The sequence below is a fragment of the Eulemur rufifrons genome, chromosome 12, assembly GCF_041146395.1.
Source record: "Eulemur rufifrons isolate Redbay chromosome 12, OSU_ERuf_1, whole genome shotgun sequence".
Taxonomy (NCBI): domain Eukaryota; kingdom Metazoa; phylum Chordata; class Mammalia; order Primates; family Lemuridae; genus Eulemur; species Eulemur rufifrons.
The window spans coordinates 21,234,734-21,253,999 of NC_090994.1; the positions used below are offsets into that span (position 1 = coordinate 21,234,734).

The window sequence follows — 19,266 nt, forward strand, 5'->3', positions numbered from 1 at the left end:
AAAGAGTATCAGCACGGATCGCCGGTCAAGCTTCATGCAAGACACGGAGCCTGGTGCGTGCTTTCCACTCCCCGTGGGAAAGGAAGGGCCACAGAGCCCTTTCTCACAGGGCAGTGGAGGGCCCTCGGCCTTCCTGAGACTCTTCCCCAGTTGCTTGGTCCTGGAAGTTTCTCGGAGCTCCCAGGATCCCTATCAGCTCGCATGCACAGGTTCCTGGGAAAATGAACTGCTCAAAATCATTCACATTTTTAAACTTGAAACTTCCCTCCAAGGTAAAAATAACGCCTTATAATGAAATGAAATCATAATGTAGCCGTAAAGATTAGGCTCAGATTTTGATATTTGACTGTAGCTGTGTGTAGGTGTGTGGGGGGAGGGCCGAGAGGGACCTTGGAGTTGGATAGAGAGGAACACACTGATTACACAACTGGCCCTTACGTTCTCCAAATTTTAGGTGACTTTTTCCCCATAACTCGAAAGCGGTGGTCAGAATTGACAATAAATGAATATTCCCAAGTCAGGTGTGAACTACATAGTCTTGTCACTATACACAAAGTCAGTGGAGAAGGCAGCTGTAGCTTTCGAGATACAAAAGTTTCAGCACCATCAGAGGGATCCTGGGACCAAGGTTGTCCTTCTCTATTTTTGGTAGGAACTTGACTATTACTGTCAAAAGATAGTTGCAATAGAGTTTTCAAAGACTGAGCCAAGAAGGTCATTGAAACTCTTGGACACACAGACATATTCCTTCTCTCCTTCCAACACTCGATCAGGGGACTGGTCCTCCTCCCTGTGCTGAAACGGCATGAGACTTGTTATTGTTGCATAAGTCGAGTTTTGAACAAAAAAATGTATTGCTCTGCATCCAGTCTAGCAAACGCTCTCCTAAGAATTTACAAGCCACCTGTGGAGTTATAAGGAGATTGCAAATGGAATGATTATAAGCCAGGATTTCCTGACACAGCCAAAAATTAGGCCTGTAAAAGAATAAAAGGAACTGTAGGGGCTTTTTGAAATTTCTAACAGATATTGTGAGCAGTGGAAGATCACGTCCACGGGCAGATCATCTTCGAGAATAATCTGAGTCAATTCTGCAAGTTGAAGAAAATAATGACAACTAATTTACCTTCTTGGAAACCATGCTTCCTAACTTGGCACTGTGAAACCTAATCCACCACGTTAAAAATGGTTTTCCTATATGGTTTCTTCTCTTTGTCGTCAGGTGGCACCGCCGGTAACCAGAGGCACATAATCCTTTATTTATATTTTCCTTTAAGTGATAGGATTCCTACAAGATAAGTTGCTCTGAACATGGGACAATAAGTGCTCTGCTCAGAATCGTTCCAGAAAGTAGGGAGGAGAGAGCCTGACTTCCACAGCTGGGACATGGTCAAGCACACACTCACAGGACAGTGGCTTCATGCAAATCAAAGCGGCTCAAAGAAGGGCAATCATGGGAAAAGAAAGCTGGAGTCTTCCTTCACATGTTGCTCCACACAGCTACATATGGACTAGCTGCAGAAGCCATTTTCACTCGGCACGCTTGGCCTATGGATTTCCAAAGGTGGAAGCCACAGACCTGACACTGAGGACCAGAGGTCCAGTACCTCCTGGAAGCTCCCAGGCAGAAGCAGCACTCCCTGGGCTGTAAGAAGCATGTCTTGAGACCAGGGAACCCACCCCACTCTCATCCCAAACATGCCCTGCTGAAGGCCATCCCAGACAACTCCCACCAGCCTCTCCCTTACACCAAAGCCCCTTCACCTAAGAGGCCCATACCTTGGTCAGTGTATGACATGTCTGTTTTGACCTGGATGGTGTCCCCATAGCTACCTTTTCCTCCCATAGCATCGCCTTTATGTTCTATTTCTTATTTCCCAGTTCTAAGACTGCTAGTGCTGAGCTTTCTTGTAGATGATTTATTAGTCTCTTTAGAAGGTATATTTCTGCAAGGATCATGTCATTTGCAAAGCATATGGCACAAGGGAACTTTAGTTAAGGGATGGTGATCTAAATCACATTAGGTTCTGCTTTGGCAAGGACACCAGATGGATGCCTTTATGATGAAGTGGGCGTCCTCCGCCTTTTCCTTTATGCGGGTCTCCAACAGGTGTTTCCTCTAAGGCATATCTGTTTTCCATAACATCGGAATGAAGAAAGATGTTGTCTGTGACAGCTTGTATACATAGATCATGCTTTTATTATGATAGAAATGTACAGTGATTGATTTGCTATTCTGAGTCAAGTTAAAATGTGCTTGGGAGAAGACCATCTTCCCTTTGCCAAAAGGGCATTTAATTACCAGACCAAGGACTCTTCATCCATCATGGGTGTGGAGGAGGAAGGGAAGGGAGGAAAAGCTGAAGAAACTGACCAGAAGAAGAATAGCAGTAGTAGCCGTAGACTTGAGCGCTGAGGGCAGAGAGCAGGAAGCCACCTCTCTGAAGGTAAGGTAGCTATTTCTAAATTGTTTTCAAAGTGTCCCTGAGAGACAGTCACCACCAACTTGGGTACTTTATGTAAACATATTTTGAGAAATCAAAGAGACAGTGTCCAGAAAGCTACTTATGGAGAGAAAGAAGGTTCCATAAATGAGTACTATAATCAGTTCTCCAAATCCTGATAAAAATTAAAACCAGACTCAGGTATTAAGTATGTTCCCCGGTGAGGCCCTTTAACAAGCTTAGCATAAAGCCAGCACTGTGGTCCTGTCTGGTACCATTCAAAGAGCCTGTGGGGATCTTGGAATTTGGTGTTGGGGCTCATGACTTATAGATATTTAAATTACCAAAAGCCATGCCAATTTGAATGAACAAGGTAACCCATTTTGGTCAAGCTGACCTTGAGGCTTACGTCACAACATCTTCTCAAGTGCAGGAGGAGATAAAGGATTACATCAAGGCCATGGCCAATCTCACTTGGAGTTACCTTCCCAAACCCTTCTCCCGTGCTCCATCCCCCACCCGGCTTCCCTGCCTAGGTCCTCTCCCTATCCCATTTCTGTAGGTCTGACACTTAGTCCAAATTTGAGTAAGTCCTTTTGCCTGAAAAATTGTGACATAAGGTGTTGAATAATGATCTACATTAATTCATAGGGAAAACCCTTAACCCTTCAGCACAGAGAGCAATAGGCTGTATTTCTCCCAGGAGGCAGAGTGAAATGCGCAGGAGAGAGTGCTGTCATAAGCTACCTGTTGCCAGGTGTGACAAGGTACAGTGTGTCCCTGCAGAGTGTTTCAGGGGATAGTGACAGGTATTTTAAAATAAGTAAATAAATAAAATAAGTAAGTACATAAGTAAATAGTGAAAGTTTATGTGGTCAGGTAAGTTTGTGAAACACTGGATTACACAATTTTTAAAGGACTTTGTTATTGCAAAAGTTCTCTTATGTGCTATTTCCAGAACGTTTCATATGCTATTTTCTCAAACTTTATTTGAATTCAGAAAACCTTTCCTTGGGACTTTTCCCATTACTAATATGCCATGGAACATGCTTTGTAGGAAAGGTGTTGGTGTTAGGATAGGTTGGACTTAACGCTGTGGTAACAGCTATGGAATCTCAGTGGCTCAGCAACACGAAGGTTTATTTCTTGTTCATGGGACATGTCCGACACGGGTCATGTCCAACAGGGGTCAAGCAGGCAGGGACCACTGTGCTGCCCACAACCGCTTGTGGACCCAGGCTGGTCATCCCTACAGCTTGTTAGGAGAGAGCCGGAAGAGGCCCAAACGCCGGGGGCACTTCTCATGTTTCACTGGACAGAGCCAGTCACGTGGCCCCACCTACCTGTCACCTACCTGTCCCCACGCTGCAGAAGGAACCTCAACCTCAGCAATATATTCAAGTGCCAGCGTTACAGTTTCTTAGATCTTTGACTTCTGTTCATAAAATAAGGGAGGATAGTCTTTCAAGTCTCTAGCGGAGACAGAAATGCTCACCAAATACTTCAGTTCCTTCCCATATTCCCCAGCCCCCTTAAAGGTAGCAGGAGACATGTGACTAGTTCTGGCCAAGGATATGTGACATGTGTCACTTTGGGCCGAGGCAGTTCCTTTCTCTTCCTCTGCCTGATGGCTGAGGATGCCTGTTCCAGACGTTGAGGCCATAAGACGGTAGAGCCTCTGACCCCTCTATGCCCCTGAGCAGCTGGGGGAGGCAGAGGCACTTTTCATCCGAGTGAAATATATCGTGTGGGTGAGAAATAGCCTGTGTGGTGTCAGGCCTCTGGGATTTTGGGGCCGTTTCTGCAGTCTAAGTGTAGATTTTCCTGGCTTACGCAGGCCTCTCTAACCCTAAACTTTCTGTGATTCTATTATAGAAGGGTTGCCTCTGTTCTCTAATAAGCAAATATGCATTCCTTAGGATGTGAGTGGGATTTTTCAAAAGCTCATCTAACCCTTTCCATGATTGAATATATTACAAACCGAGCATTATGCCTGACTGCGGTGTGGGGTGATCACACAGAGGGCTTTGCCAAGACTTAGATCAAGATCAGAGCAAAGTCTAGGAAAATGCACGTCAGTGATAGAAGCTGTAAAGAATGCAGAATGCATTCGATTAATAAGGATGTTTCCACAGACACCCATAAGGAAAAAGATATGTAAAAGGAGGAAGGAGAAAAATAGGCTAAAGAGGGAGATTCCACCCATAATTAAATCTCTCACAGCTTTTTAAATGCTATATTTGGGTGCCCTAAACACTGCTTATGATTTCTGCCGAGCAATAATAGCATCATGGTAACAGCAAAATTAAGAGCAGAGATAACTACCTTCAAGGTACATATAATCTAAGGTAAAGAAGACACCCTGAGGTGGTTTTTGCCCAAAGTGCTTAGTATGTTTCAGCTATGATATAGTCTGGTCATTCAGCCCCTGGCACTCTTCAGACGTGGACATTTATTCTGCAGTTTCGCAGACCTGAGATCATTCTCATTATGTTATTATCCACTTTGGGCTCAAGGCTATAATGAGTTTTGTATCTTGGCCTTGTTACGGTGGCGTCCCAAATGTTCCCAGACTAACTCTCCGCTCTCCCTATTTAGGACTTTTCTCTATAATCAAGACACTGACCTACTCGATAGCAGCGGCATGTTTCACTGGCGCAGATCGACCCCTTTGGACAAGGTAGTTCTGGTAGGTGATCTTGCGTGAAATCTCAAATAAGATAAGGCATCTCTCAGGGTAAATGATGTTCCTCTGTTAGTCATAAGCACCTGTCACTTCTCATTGTAAACTGTGAATGTAGGAAAAAAAAAACAACAACCCACATACCTCACCAGCCATGTGAATAACAGGGTAACGCCTGTGGCAATGACAAAGTGTGTGTGGGTAACATGCTGGGATTTAAAACAATTATGTCTTCAACTGTTCCCTCCCTCCTTTAACAATTTAGCTGACTCAGTTATTCAGAAAAATGTTCTCCTGAAGATTTGCTGTTTTGCTAGTAAATCTAATTAATTTAAATGCACCAGGGAAACCTCCTGTTTACAAAGACTCTGCAGTTTTTTTTTTGTTCCAAAGAAAATAAGTAGTTTCCTAATTGATTGGTTTTGAAATTTGGATTCTGTAGAGCTGGTTATACTTACGTTTAGCACATTAGCCACAAATGTGCCCCCTAAATGTCCTCCCCCCCCCAGCCCATACAACCTTGGTGAATCCTTGCAGATATTACAGTCCTGTCCCTGTGAGTCATCTCGAAAAGACAAACCAGCTTAGATCACAGAAGTGCCAGCAACTAAGATATAAAAAGCCTTGTATCCTAATCCAGGCTCTGCCACCTGCTTTCTGGATCTACATTTACTCTTCTTTTCAGAAGCTGGAAACTCAAGTATAATCTCAGGTGTTTACCTTACAAGCAGTAGCTGATAAATTTAACTAATAAAATGATTGCTTGCATGCTATATGAGCCCTATATAATCTTTCATTTTTTACTAATTGACAATTATATATATCTTGTCTTGCTTTCCGAAAGTAGTTTAGTTCATTTTTTTTTTTTCCTGCGAGACACAGATGTACACACACACGCACACACAACATCCTTGTGGCTTAGTGCCAGCGTCCTGACAGAATGTGTTCCAATTTTTTGTAAAAGCATGATCAATCATTTGATCAGAAGCACAAAACTGTCAGAGCTATCATAACAACTGAAGACTATAAGGGTTGCGGCAACTCACCATTTTGGCAATTATGTCTGATTCTAAACTATGAAAAATAAACATCCGTTGAGCAGGAAGCCAAACATGTTTTCAGTGGGAGGCAGATCTTTAGAAAGGTTGGGAATTTGGTGGCAAAGTGAGACATCCATGATCGAGGAATGGAAATAGCAGATGTTTTATTCGATTGCATTTAGATATTTCCCTTATGACACTTGATATGGGATATAGGTCAGAACACCGACTGAGTCTTTTGTTAAGTTTAGAATGTCTTCTAGTTTTAGAAAAGCTAAGGATTTTGAAACGTGTGTCCCTAGGAGAGAAATGTCCAGGTTGCAAAACTGGTTTTGTGAAAACTTGAAAACTCAAAAACTCGGTTTCATTTGCAGGAGGGTTAAGTGGAAGTGGTCAATTTAAGTTACTTTGAACAAATGGCACATACTCCCCTTCCCCCAATAGCCACCATCTTTCTTAATTGGGAGACAGTTTTGTGCCAACGTTTCTTGGAGAAATTTCCTCCCTAGCTGTGCCCATTAATGGTCTCTGCCATGTATCTTGATTCTAATTGTTTAGTTCTACTCAGAAGAGCAATTGTTGGACTTCAGGCTCGTTCCGTTAAATACCGTTAGAGGCTTCATTACTCAAGTTAAAACTAATCGGATTAGCAAGAGACAATTATTTAATAGATTTGGTTAAGATTCATATCCCTCTCTCGGAAGGCTCTCCAGACATATACCTTTATTTCCCTCATGGGGAGATTCCCCCTTAGAAAGAGAGGACAGTACAGTATTTCCCAGTATATGCTAACTTGGTAAACTCCAATTGTCAAGATGTCAGATGATACTTATTTATCCTGTTAGATTTTTTCCAATTTCCATTTCATAGAAGATGTCATCTAACCCAGCAAAGGACTGGCATAGGGAGAATGATATATCCACTTGAAATATTTTGAGTCTTTTTGTGTGTAGGAATATAGAACATCCCCATGCTTAAATTTAAATACATATAACTGATACTCTAATGACTTCTAAGTGTCTTCCTTTGAAAATCTAGGAATTTAATAAGATCCAGATTTGATTAACAGTAATTGAACAATTGCTAATGAGTCAAGTAACATATACTTTCAATACATATTTAGTTTTCAGAACAAAATTAACTTTTTGATTGTAATCATTTTAGAGAAATTGAGGATGAGAGGGGTTGAGTAATTTGCTTAGTCGTATATCTAACAATAGAATCAGAATACAGAGTCATGTTTTGTGATTCCAAGTTCAGTACTTTTTCTGCTGTGCACCAATGTCATAAGAGGAGACACTAGCCCATTCCCTGAAAGAAACCAGACATAGGCTTAAAATAAGTTTCGAACAGGAATATCATTTTCTTAAAGTCTATTGATTGTTAGTCTTTATGAATGTGTAGAAAACCTAATCTAAATATATGTCATATATATTATTTTGTTTTTAATTTAAAAATTTGGGAGAGATGTTAACAATTGGCAATACTGATAAAAGTATGATATAAATTTAAATGTTTGGAATCAAATGGAATTTTTATAACCTTCCTATTTCTTTTGTGCATTTTGCATGATGAATTTTCTTGACTCAGGAGTCTATTGATTGAATCAGTTCAGTGTATTAGTTTTAACCATATGAAATTGCCAATACTTAACCATTTTTGACCCATAAAAAGGTAAATACATATGGTTCAAACCAATATATGAAAAACATCTGAATACTGCAACATGTCATACAACTTGATATAATTTTCAGGGCTCACTAGATGACATAACTTTAGCAATGGACTTTAAAATGTCTTAGATTTTAACCAAATCTTACTATAGTACATACAAGGCTAACAACATATGATAAAAATCAAGAGATGTTTTCCCCATTTGGTCCCATGATTTTACATCCTGAGGAACGATGCTGATCTAAGCTTTAATTGATGCACTCCAGGCTAATAGAAACCTACAAAAAATAAAGAGAGATAAGAAGGAACTCCACAAAAAGATAAAAGGTATAATTGTACAAATTATGCATGATTTCCATTTTTATAAGCAGTTTGTGAAATTTTATTAAGCTTATGAAAGTACTGCTGTGGATATACCTAGAAGAGTTGGGATGAGAATAAGGAGAGGGAGCTCACTTTGAGAGACTCTCATCTTATGTATCAAAATGACTAGACTCTGGAATTCTTATCCTTAGAAACGAACTGACAAGTCAACACATGGATTTCGGAATCACATTGTAGCATGTGTATTTGGAGATGCCCATTCAACCCTGCTGGGGCTTCGTAACTTTGTAATGCCCTTGAGAACCAGCAACTACACCCGGCAGGAGCTGAAGGACATTGTGTTCATTGGGTCTCTGGATTACCTACAAAGAGAATGGCGATTTCTCCGGAACTTTCCCCAGGTATACATTCTGCCTGTAAGTATCACATAAGGTGATAGTGAATATTTATAATGATAAATAATTCTATTAGTACTAGAATTAACACTACTGCTACTAATAGCTTTCAATTATAAGTGCTTACTGGGTACCAGAAACTAACCGTTCTAAATATTTTTTACATATATTAACTTAATCTTCAAAATAATTGTATTGGGGAGATATCAAACATGGTGAACTTTAAGCACAAAAAGAGTAAGCAATCTGACCAAGATTACACAGCAGGTAAGCAGCAAAACTAGGATTTAAATCCAGACATTGTGGGACCTGAGTTTATGCTCAAACACCATGTCTTCATACAAATAAGAGTTTCCCTGCATTTCTGAGTCTGATTTTAATTTAATAGCCAAACTTAAGCTAATACTGACCAGCCTGTGTGCTATAACTTTTTCATCTTTCCTGGAGACATCTTATATGGATCACATAATGCCACATGGTCCCTGATTGATGTATGAAGAGGAAGAATTTTTTTATAAGAGACAGGGGCTTGCTCTTTTGCCCAGGCTGAAGTGCCATGGCATGACCATAGCTCACTGCAGCCTCGAACTCCTGGGCTCAAGTGATCCTCCCACCTCAGCCTTCTGAGGAGATGGGACTACAGGTGTACACCACCATACCTGGCTATTTTTGTTTGTTTGTTTTTTTAGAGATGGGGTCTTACTATGTTGCCTAGGCTAGTTTCAAACTCTAGGCTTCAATAAATCCTCCCACCTTGGCCTGCCAAAGTGCTGGAGTTATAGGCATCAGCCACCATGTCCAGTCAAAGAGGAAGAATTTGGTTTACTTTTTTGAGAAACGGAACTATGCAGATGTGGTATTGCAGTTGCAATTATATCTTCCCTGAACTTTCGTAGGTCTTCATCCTACTCTATGCCATTTTCCTGCATGAAAAGCCCATTATGTGCACTGTGAAATGCACAAAACCATTTGGATTTTCATGAAATAATACTAGCAATATATAAGGAATATTTTTCAAACTTGAAAAATAATTGTCTCAAGGAGCAAATTGCATTTGCTTCTTTTACAAAAGCCACCATATAGTGCCCTGAGCCATCCCTCTTGCTTCAGTCATAGAAAGGAAGAAAAGAAAATGACCGGAATCTCCAGATCTAGCTAATGTTAGGAATTACCAGTAGTGGCCTCTAAGCTGCCTAAAGGTGGGACCAGATCTATCCCTATTTCTCCACAAAGAGAGAAGCAACTGCCACTCTGCTGGTTAATCTGGAGAGTACATGTAGAGCCAACTACTAACTAGAAAGATTATGAGGATGCCAATTTTGCCTTTAGATCCATCTCTCCTTTCTCTGAATTTGTTCCTCACCACTGTTACCCTGACTCTGTTTCTCTTCTTCCACTTGAGTCATCTAATAGATTTAAATTGCATCACCCACAAAAAGCCACACCAGGAGTCATGAGACCAAATCTCTCCATCTGATAAGTCTCTCCTCTATCTGTTTTTCTCTCATTAGGGATCTGCACTCTATGCTGGAGACCTCCATGCAGTCAACATAGAAGAATGTTCCATGTGCGTTGTCTTATCCTCCCCACCCAAAGCATCAAGCAGCCAGACTCTGGTAGACACAGAGACCATCATGGCCACCCTCAACATTAGATCACTGCGGACTGGCTACCCTGCCCCGTCATCTTCAGTGGCAGGTGAAAGCAACATCCCAAGCAGAAAGAGGGTAGAAAGAGTGGAATAAGGAAAGAGAACTCCCCTCTGAAGTACTTCAGTTACAGAGGTGGGCCAGATGCCCTGCAAGATCCCTTCCAACTCTGAGAGTTCTATGATAGGCATAGCCTACAGTTTGGTCCTCTGGAATTATAAGTCAAAGGAAAAACACTATCTACCTTTTAAGTAGAATGCACATAACGTTGTTCTCTTATTTTTAGGAAAAATCACAGAATTGTAAGTGCTCTTATTTTTATTATTAATCAAATATCAGTGAATGTAGCAATTGGTATATTATTATAATTAATAGAGGTATTATTATTCAATTCTCATTAGATCTTGTGGTTAGGAGAATGAACTATAATTTCCTTTTCCTTTTCAAAATGCTTTCAGTGTATGAATTTTAGGAGAATAAAGTCTCTTCCAACTTCTAGACATTTAAAAATTAACTTCCATCAATTTCAGATTGGAAAAAATGATGGTGAAAGAGAAGTGAGGATCCCTTCAGAACAAGGATCATGTCTTTTCTCCTTTGTAGTCCTCTCATTGCCTGGTACAATTGCTGTCACTTAGGAGATACTTAACAAATACCTATTGCATTGAAGCAAATGAGTTAGTGAGCTGAACTCCCAAGGAGCTGCCATATATTTCACTGTACCCAAAATTGCCTATGGTTAATCCCACTGCAAAATTGCAAAGTTCTTTCTCCTTCAAAATGGGAAAAGGCTTATATATTAGTCTAATTCAAAAAAAAAAAAATTGACCACCATTCACTCAACCCTAATATTAAAGTACTATCACTAAAGAATTTTCTTTAGGTAAAACAGAACTTCAATTCAAGAAATAAAAGTAAACTGCGATTGGGATCCCCTGGGTCCAGCCATTTCCCTTGGGGATGTTTAATCCTCTGTGTCAAGATCAGGTACTCAATTCTCAGGCCACACAGCTGCTGACCACAGCTATTCTACTTCGTGTGGCACTTGAAGAGGTCAGATATCAAAGGCATCAGGCATCACGAGGCTTTCCATGATAATGGCTGTGGCTAAAAATATTCATGAGTCAAATTGGGAGGCCAAAGAACTCACTCTGATTCCTAGGCACTGTTGCAATGTGGGAAAATATAAGGCTATGGGGACAAAGGTATAAAGGAATAATCTAATCTTTGGTGGGTGACCTGAGCCAGGGACTAGACACACTCTCACTAAGCAACCAGGGGTTTTAGAGTGTTTTGCAAAACGGAACTAATAGCAAAGCACCTCATGAATAACAAAGTGCCATGAAAAGCCAGCTCAGGAGGTTTGAGCCCTACCTCTGATGAGCAAGTGCTATTGTGTTTTGCTACATGAATCCTGAGCTTAGCAATTAGACTCACTCCTTGATTCACACATTTGTATGTGTGTATGTACATGCGTGTGCATCTAACTCTCTATAATTGGGCAGAGATGTATTCATTTTAAAGGGAGTATCATCTGTGTACAAATGAATGTGCACCTGCACTAAAACTGTTGGACAAACTGACAACACCATAAGCCATCTAGTTGATGATCTGGGTGAGTCGTCCTTCCTGTTGTTGTTTTTTAACATCATGCCTCCTATATAGGCTAGAAAGAGATAAACCTATAATTCTCATTCCAGTTTCCTTTTTATCTAGCAATTTTCACATTTTCATTTATTCATTCACTCAACAAAAATATATTGATTTTGTGTGATGTGTCAGGTACTCTGTTACTGGCCAGAAGGTTGCCCTTAAAGGGGCAGCTGAGTAGTTTGGTAGAAGGAAGTAGAGGAGAGAGAGGAAAAGCCTTGGAAAAGGGGAACAGAAAAGGAAGGAATTTCAAAGTATTTGAATTGTCATGAAAAGAAGTAGGCACATTTCCTAAAGATGAAAAGTTAAGAGAAGAATGTGCTATGTGGTCTTGTGCCATTCCCTGTAGGGATGGGATCAGACCCATTTGTGTGATGGGGACTGTTAAGTCCAGACAGGCTCTACCAATCTGCCCCATAAAGATCATCAAGTCTGCTTATCTGGCACTATTGCATCAGTAATGTCACATTTTGAGCATATTTCGAGGTGACACATACATAGCAAAGGACCATTACCCTGAAACTTTACCAGTTACTCTAGAATCATAGGAATCTATCTGGAGTTTGTATATAGAAATTCCCACTCCTCAGATAAGCCTGTTTGGCACCTTAATCATTCTTCCCATTTCATATTAACACTTCTCTTGCACCATACATAAGCGATGGAACCGGGAATACCTCCAATAATTGAAAGCATAAATGATGGTGAAATTCTACCAGGAGGTAGAAAAGATCTTCCACACCTAGCACTCAAAAAGACTGGCCAATGGGCAGTTTTCTTTCCCTTTCTCTAGGTCAGTGGTTCTAAACCAGGGGCGATTTTTGCACCCTGAGGTCACCTGACAATGGCTGGAGACAGTTTTGGTTGTCACAACTGGGGCATGCCATCAGCATCTGGTGGGTAGAAATCAGAGATGCTGCTAAACATCTTACAATGCAATGGACAGGATAGCACCACCCAATGAGGATTGGCAAACTTGCCCTGGCATATCTGATCTGCCCTTTGTGGGCTCAGTGGGCTTTTCCACTGCTTCACAGCCATGAAAACTTCTATATGAAATCAAGCTAGGACCACCGGGGCTGTTCCATACAGAGATCCACCATTGGACGTTGAGGGTGACGGGGAGACAGCAGAGTGAGGACTCCCCGAAGGAACGGTGAGAACGCCAGGCCTCCTGGACATCTGCATGGGAAACTTCAGGCTTTTCAGTAATGCTCTAATTACTGCCCTGTCACACCACAAAGAGAACAAGGTTGGCAAACCTAGGTACTGAACTAAATAATCTGTGGCATAATCTAAACATATAACGGTAATTAAGCCTGACAACTTAATATGCTACTGAAATTTAAATGTACGGTAGTAATCTACAATTAAGCAATCTTTTGTAATAGCACCCTGCCAGCCTGCAAGACTTCAGGTATAATACTGTGTACCACTAGGTAGCAAAAATATTGACATTAGAAAAATGTACCCAGGCTATGATCTGACACACTCAAATTAACCGTTGCTCTACAGAGAGACGGAGTTAAGGCAGAAATTTAGTCTCTACCCTTCAGCGGGCATCAGAAGCAGATATTTATGCAGTCGCTTCAGTTGATGTGAATGTATTTGTCCCCAGTTGTAACATTTGACTCTAAAAGTCAGATATTCCAAACCCTTTGCTAGCAAGGGAATCAGAAAGTAGGAGTCAAAGGAGTATTTCCCCATAATGGATATGGAGCTTCAGCTTTTATCCTATATCCATGACTCAGAAATTTGCTAAATATCAGAAACATTGAGCTCTACTCTGCATTAACAAGACTTGGCTCTTTTACTGAATATGTCTCGGAGAGTTGGAAGAGGTGTTAAATATTGCAGTACATAGCATCCCCTCTGGAAACAAATAACTTTGCATTTCCTCTCTTTCCCTGTCTTCACCTCAGTGGCTCATGTGTTTTTCAGGGAGCCCTTGCCCACTTCACTCACCTACATTCATTTCACATCCCACCTCTCGCCAGCCAACTACCTAGCTCAGTAAACAAAGGACCCGCCAGAGATCTCACCCTTTTCCAAAGCAGCAAGGAATCTTAATTACGGGTAGACCAGTAGACCCTGAACGTTCACGGTATGTTTTTCCCTGTTGCATAACATCCTCAGAAAAGTTCACGAAAAGTACCCAATAGCTTTAAAGCATAACTTATGATGAGATAATTGTGGGTTTTTTTTTTAACTGCACCCTATCTTCCCATTTCTGTCATCCCTTTTCTTTCTTTACATTTTTAGTTTAACTTGGAAACCAAAAATCTAGCATCATGCTTCTTTTTGAAACTCTTCCTAGTTCTCTGCGTGGCAAAGCCGTATTTCAAGCTGGCCCTGTACCCCAGCTTTGTGCTAGAGTTGAGGCTCACAGGGGTCAAGAAAGTGCCTTCTCTCCTAGGACAGGCGGAACATGTGTCTAGACACTGAGCACAGAGGTCAAGGGTCCCAAGTGACATTCCATCCCTGTCTTTAAGAAACCCGAAGGCATTCCCAGTGGAGGTAGGCTAACCAGAAGGGATGGCAGCCTGTCCTGCTGAGAAGACAGAAGACAAAAGCAAGTGTCTCAGCCTGGAGAGGATCTCAGAGAGGCAGATGGCTCCAGGGGCCAGGAGCCAGTTGCAATGTTTCCAAAAGCACTCACGGAGCAGCACCACAAATTTATTCTCACTTTCCTGAAAGTTCTACAAGCAAATTGATGTGTTTTGAGGCCCTGCCTGACTGAGCCACGATCCGCTGGAGAATAATCATATCTTAGTTACAACGGCTAATAAGCAACAACTTGGAGAGCTTTGCTGTTTTTGTGCTTTATATGAAGCGTCATTTAGAAAGTACACACACACACACACACACACACACACACATCACTCTTCAAAAGGAGATGCTTAGGACACACGGTTAATATATACTTTTCTAAATATAGAAATAGATTTGGGATTTGGACATGAGAGTAACTTTCCTAAGGTAAAGCACCAAGTTGCATGATGTTCTTCTACATTCTTATCAAGTTTTATAAGCCATTTTGCTTGCATTTGTCATCTCTTGTCTTCTTTGTTCTTGTCTGTGTCTACAGAGGATATTTCAAATTGCTTAGGTGGAGCTTATGGAAAAGCAAAAAACAGAAGAGTCCCCATCCTCACTGAACTGAGTAAGTTGTGTTTTAAGGGCAAAATTCAACAGAGAAATTTTTGTGATGCATAACTGATGTCCCAAGGTTCTTTTTCGAATCCACAAAGGACTGAAGAACCAGAATGGGGCCCCAGGAACTCGAAGTGCTTGGCTGGATGTTACACTTGGCTTTTACTCAACTGGTGACATCATCCAGCAAAGCCTGTTACGTCTGGGTGTCAGGGTGCAGGAATATCACATGCCTTCTCCGCTCTTCCAGTTACCCGGAGACAGAGGGGGACCAAGAACTGTCTCGGTCTGACTTGTGGGGATCATGGATTTGAAGACAGCTAGAAAGGGTCTTCCTGTACTGATTTAACTGCCCTGTCACGGGACTTTAGGTCAGACACCTTCCTTTCCCGTAGTGACACCAGGGCTAGGGCCAGAGTTACGGCAGGCGAGGCATGCAGGGTGCAGACTTTGAGGAGGTGCTCACTCTTGGGGTCCTTGACTTTCGTGTCTCAGGTAAATCCCTTGCATCCTCTTAATCCCAGCCCTGAGTGATGCTTTCCTAAAATGGAAAAACCCTTTGAAGAAATAACAGAATATGCTATCATCTCTCACCAACACCTTATGGAAAATGAGCATTTCTGAATTTTCCCTCAACATGAGGGGCTCTGGGAGCAAAGGCAGGGGAAGGGAGCCAGAGAAGGGTGCTCGTGTGCACTGGGGGGGCTTTGATGGGGCACCAGGGGACACACTGGGATTTGCTAATGAGAATTTCTAAAGAGCAAAGGAGAAAGAACCAACCTTCTTCAGCAAAGTGATGCCTTTAATGCAGATTGAACCAATTCAGAGATGATCTCTAGAGCTGGTCCTAGGTGTGATTTGACCTGATTCCATACAACAGCAAAATGCTTAATGGGCATTTTATGATTAAGAATATCTAAGCCGGTGGGACTTATGCCAAACAGATGAACAGATCTCTTAGCCATCAAATGAAGCAGAGACTTAGAGAGGAATCAGTAGGTCTCGCCACCATGTGCGCTGGGAGAACCGTGCAGTGGTGGGAAACCGTACCCACCTGGAAGCCGTTGGCTGCACTTTTTATTTTTATTTTTCTCCCCCTTTGAACCATCTCTAACCCCCAAAGTGTGTACAGTTGGCCCTCCACATCCACAGGGGTTGCTTCCGGGACCGTGGATACCAAAATGCTCCGCTGCCCGAGTCCCTGATATAAAATGGCACAGTACCGTAGATCTTCCATAACTGTGTGCTACCATCCACAGTTGGTTGAATCCTTGGATGCAAAACATGCAAATATGGAGAGCTACCTGGATACACTAAATACATTAATTTGAAGAAGATTCTAAGTTGGGGTGGTTGGGAGGAAATCAGCCAGCTTCTCACTGGCCCAGAGGAGCATCTAGTCACTCTCCAAAGGCTTATGGGCTTTGTGCAACTAAAGACTTTCTGGCACCAGGCTGCCCTTGTCAAATGAGCCTAACGAGTCAGCTGCCAGCGCACTCAGTTTCTTGTTCTTTGTCTGGCTGGAAAGGGTTTTGTTGACATAGGAGCTGCAGGCCTGATGGCAGCACTGTGCCGCAGAGTGGACAGGGTCTTCAGGAAAATGACTGGCAAAGCTGAGGCTGCCGGTTTAGGGTGACACAGCAAGATTGGGACAAGGCTCGTGGAGTGTGTGTGTGTGTGTGTGTGGGTTGAGGGCTGGCAATGCAAGGAGAGGAAAGCGGGAGCACGCAGGACATGTGGGTTGATGTTAGTCATACCTTGCTCATTTTTTATAAAAATGATGCTGTTCTCGGAAGCAAATGATTCATTAACACCACCACTATGTCACTTCCCTGAAACTCACTAACGAATAATGTAAGGAATTAGGGAATAATCCAGTCTTAGTAAGGAATGTGTTCTGAGCCGTATGTCCAGTTGATCTGTTTTGATGGATAATATCAAGAACTGTAATGTTAAGGACTGTGAAGGGTTTAAGATGTCATCCTACTGGCAGACCAAGTTCACCTGCCACCACCTCACGGATACTGGCAGAAGACACAAGGCTCCTGGGTCAGAGACAAAACAAGCAGTTATTATTCAAAGCAGTAACAGTGGCCAGGTTGAGCTGGTTGTCCAAGCCCTGCTTCCCACACAGTGACATGAAGAGGACCAGGTGACACATGTACCCACAGTGGATTGCTTTGTAGGACAGGAATCTGACCTTAGGAAACCAGAATCTTTTGTAACAGGCAGTAAGCATGCCTTCCCTTTGCTCTGGGGGAAGATACTGTCTCTATCTTCCAGTGCTGTTTTGAAACAAATATTTTGAGGCAAGAATCCAGGACCAAAGGCAGCCAGCGCCCCTGCTCTCAAGCCCAACAAAGAGCGGTTCCCTTCACTGATGAAGGCTGCCTACAGCGGTCTGAGATGTTGCCTGGGGCCAGTATAGACATGCAAATGGATAATTTGTACTGGCCTCAATTAGGATGATTCTCTAGGCCCTTCCTGCCCAAAGTGTGGTCCATGAATCAGCAGCATGGCCAGCATCTGGGAGCGTGACTCTCAATCCCCACCCTGCACCCAGTGAATCAGAGTCGGCAGTATGCAAAGATCCCCAGCTGATTCATATGCACATTAATCCTGGGAACCTCTGTTCTAACACATTTTGGGCTCACATAACTCTGGGAACCCAATTAAATGCCAAGTCATCTACAACATAGTATTATGAGAAAAGACTATAGCTGGGGTGGCCATACGTTCCTATTTATGCCCTTTGTTCCAGTGCAATTATTAAGAGACCCCCTTTTACTCCCAAAAGTGTCCTGGTTTGAAAGATAAATTCTATAAGTGTGACAATCAGGACACTTTTCTGGAGGAACTGAGCCCGTGCTACAGGAATGTCCCCTCGATGGAGAAGGTACCCAAGAGGGATACATGGCTTTAGGGGAGGGAGACATTTGGAAAGAAAAAACATGTGCTGAAGTATGAGTAGATCCCAGAGACTGCTAAGTAGGTGTCAGATCCTTTGGTAAAGTGCTCACCCTTTGACCTGGCTTGGACGGCTGTTCTTGTGTTCCTGACCTCGTCTCCTTGCCTTCCCTTGTTGCCTCCGTTGCCTTGCAGAGAATCCTTACAACATCCACTTTATCGAGCAGCTTGGTGGAGTGGAAGGGTCCCTGCCAGGGACAGACCTGCATCTCAGCACTTCCTTTTCCACAGGCGCCGTCTTTTCTGGCAGCTTCTTGGATTCCCTCCTGGCCACGGTAAGGACAGCTGAGCCATGGATCTCCCACACCCAAAGCCCCTCGTAGAGGAGCGAGTGGGTGGGAGAGGGCCAAGTAGATACCACCTCACAATTGTAAGTTCTCTTTGAGTTTCCAAAAAACTCATTCACATACATTATTTCATCTTTTCTCACAACTACCTGGTGAGGAAAGCAAAATTTTCTCATTTTCAAGATTGAAAACTTGAGGCCGTGGAGCAGGGACAGCCGCTGTCGGGAACAGGTTGCCAGCCTCTCAGCCTCAAGCGCATCTCAGCGGCCCAGGCCCCTCGGTGTCAGAGCTCAGGAGATACTGCTTTTTCTTTTCTCTAAACTCTCCCCAGCAGCTCAGGTGGAAATTGACCATAAAGGGATGCAGGGATTTCGGGGGGAAAAGCTCTGGCCTTTGGTGGTGTGAGTTTTGTTTAGAGCTAAGTCAAATATTCCTCCACATTGCTCCTCCCTCCCATGGGGAGCATTTTTGACTACGGTTGTTCTTTAGCTTTCAGCACCTCTTTAGCTACTAAGCAGATCTCTTGCTCCCGCTGCAGAATTCCCCTAAGTAGAATTAGTTAGTCATACAAATGCCTATTGAACACCTACTCTGTGCAGGGTACTGTTCTAGGTGCTGAAAATAAAGCAGTGATGAGACAGATGTTTCCACCTGCGTGGAGCTTGCCCTAGTGGAGGAGGGGCAAACACACGATAAATAAGTAACAGAGGGATGCCGGCTACAAAAGGGAGGACACATGGGATGGGAAATGCAGGGTTTGGGGAAGTGGTTGCAGGTTCCATTAGTGTGGCCAGGGAAGGCAGCACTGAGAAGGTGGCAGGCGAGCTCGGCTCTGGAGGAGAGGAGGCCACACCACAGGGCATCAGAGCCTTGGGGGACAAACACTTCAGGCAGAGGCAGTGAGGCAGGAGCACCCCCAGCGTGTTCAGCGAATTTGAAATCGACTGAGACCCACGGAATCTGTGTGTAGCCATTTGTGAACAACTGCAAGAACTCCTCC

General features: G+C 42.7%; 1 protein-coding gene across 1 annotated transcript in view; it reads left to right on the forward strand.

Moving 5' to 3' along the window:
• KCNU1 (potassium calcium-activated channel subfamily U member 1) overlaps positions 1-19,266 on the forward strand; it is a 124,187-nt gene that overhangs the window by 94,107 nt on the left and 10,814 nt on the right. Inside the window, 5 exon segments of the mRNA XM_069485045.1 lie at positions 5,043-5,133; positions 8,357-8,581; positions 10,072-10,258; positions 14,948-15,022; positions 18,115-18,254. Of these exon segments, the coding sequence (XP_069341146.1) occupies positions 5,043-5,133; positions 8,357-8,581; positions 10,072-10,258; positions 14,948-15,022; positions 18,115-18,254 (718 nt within the window).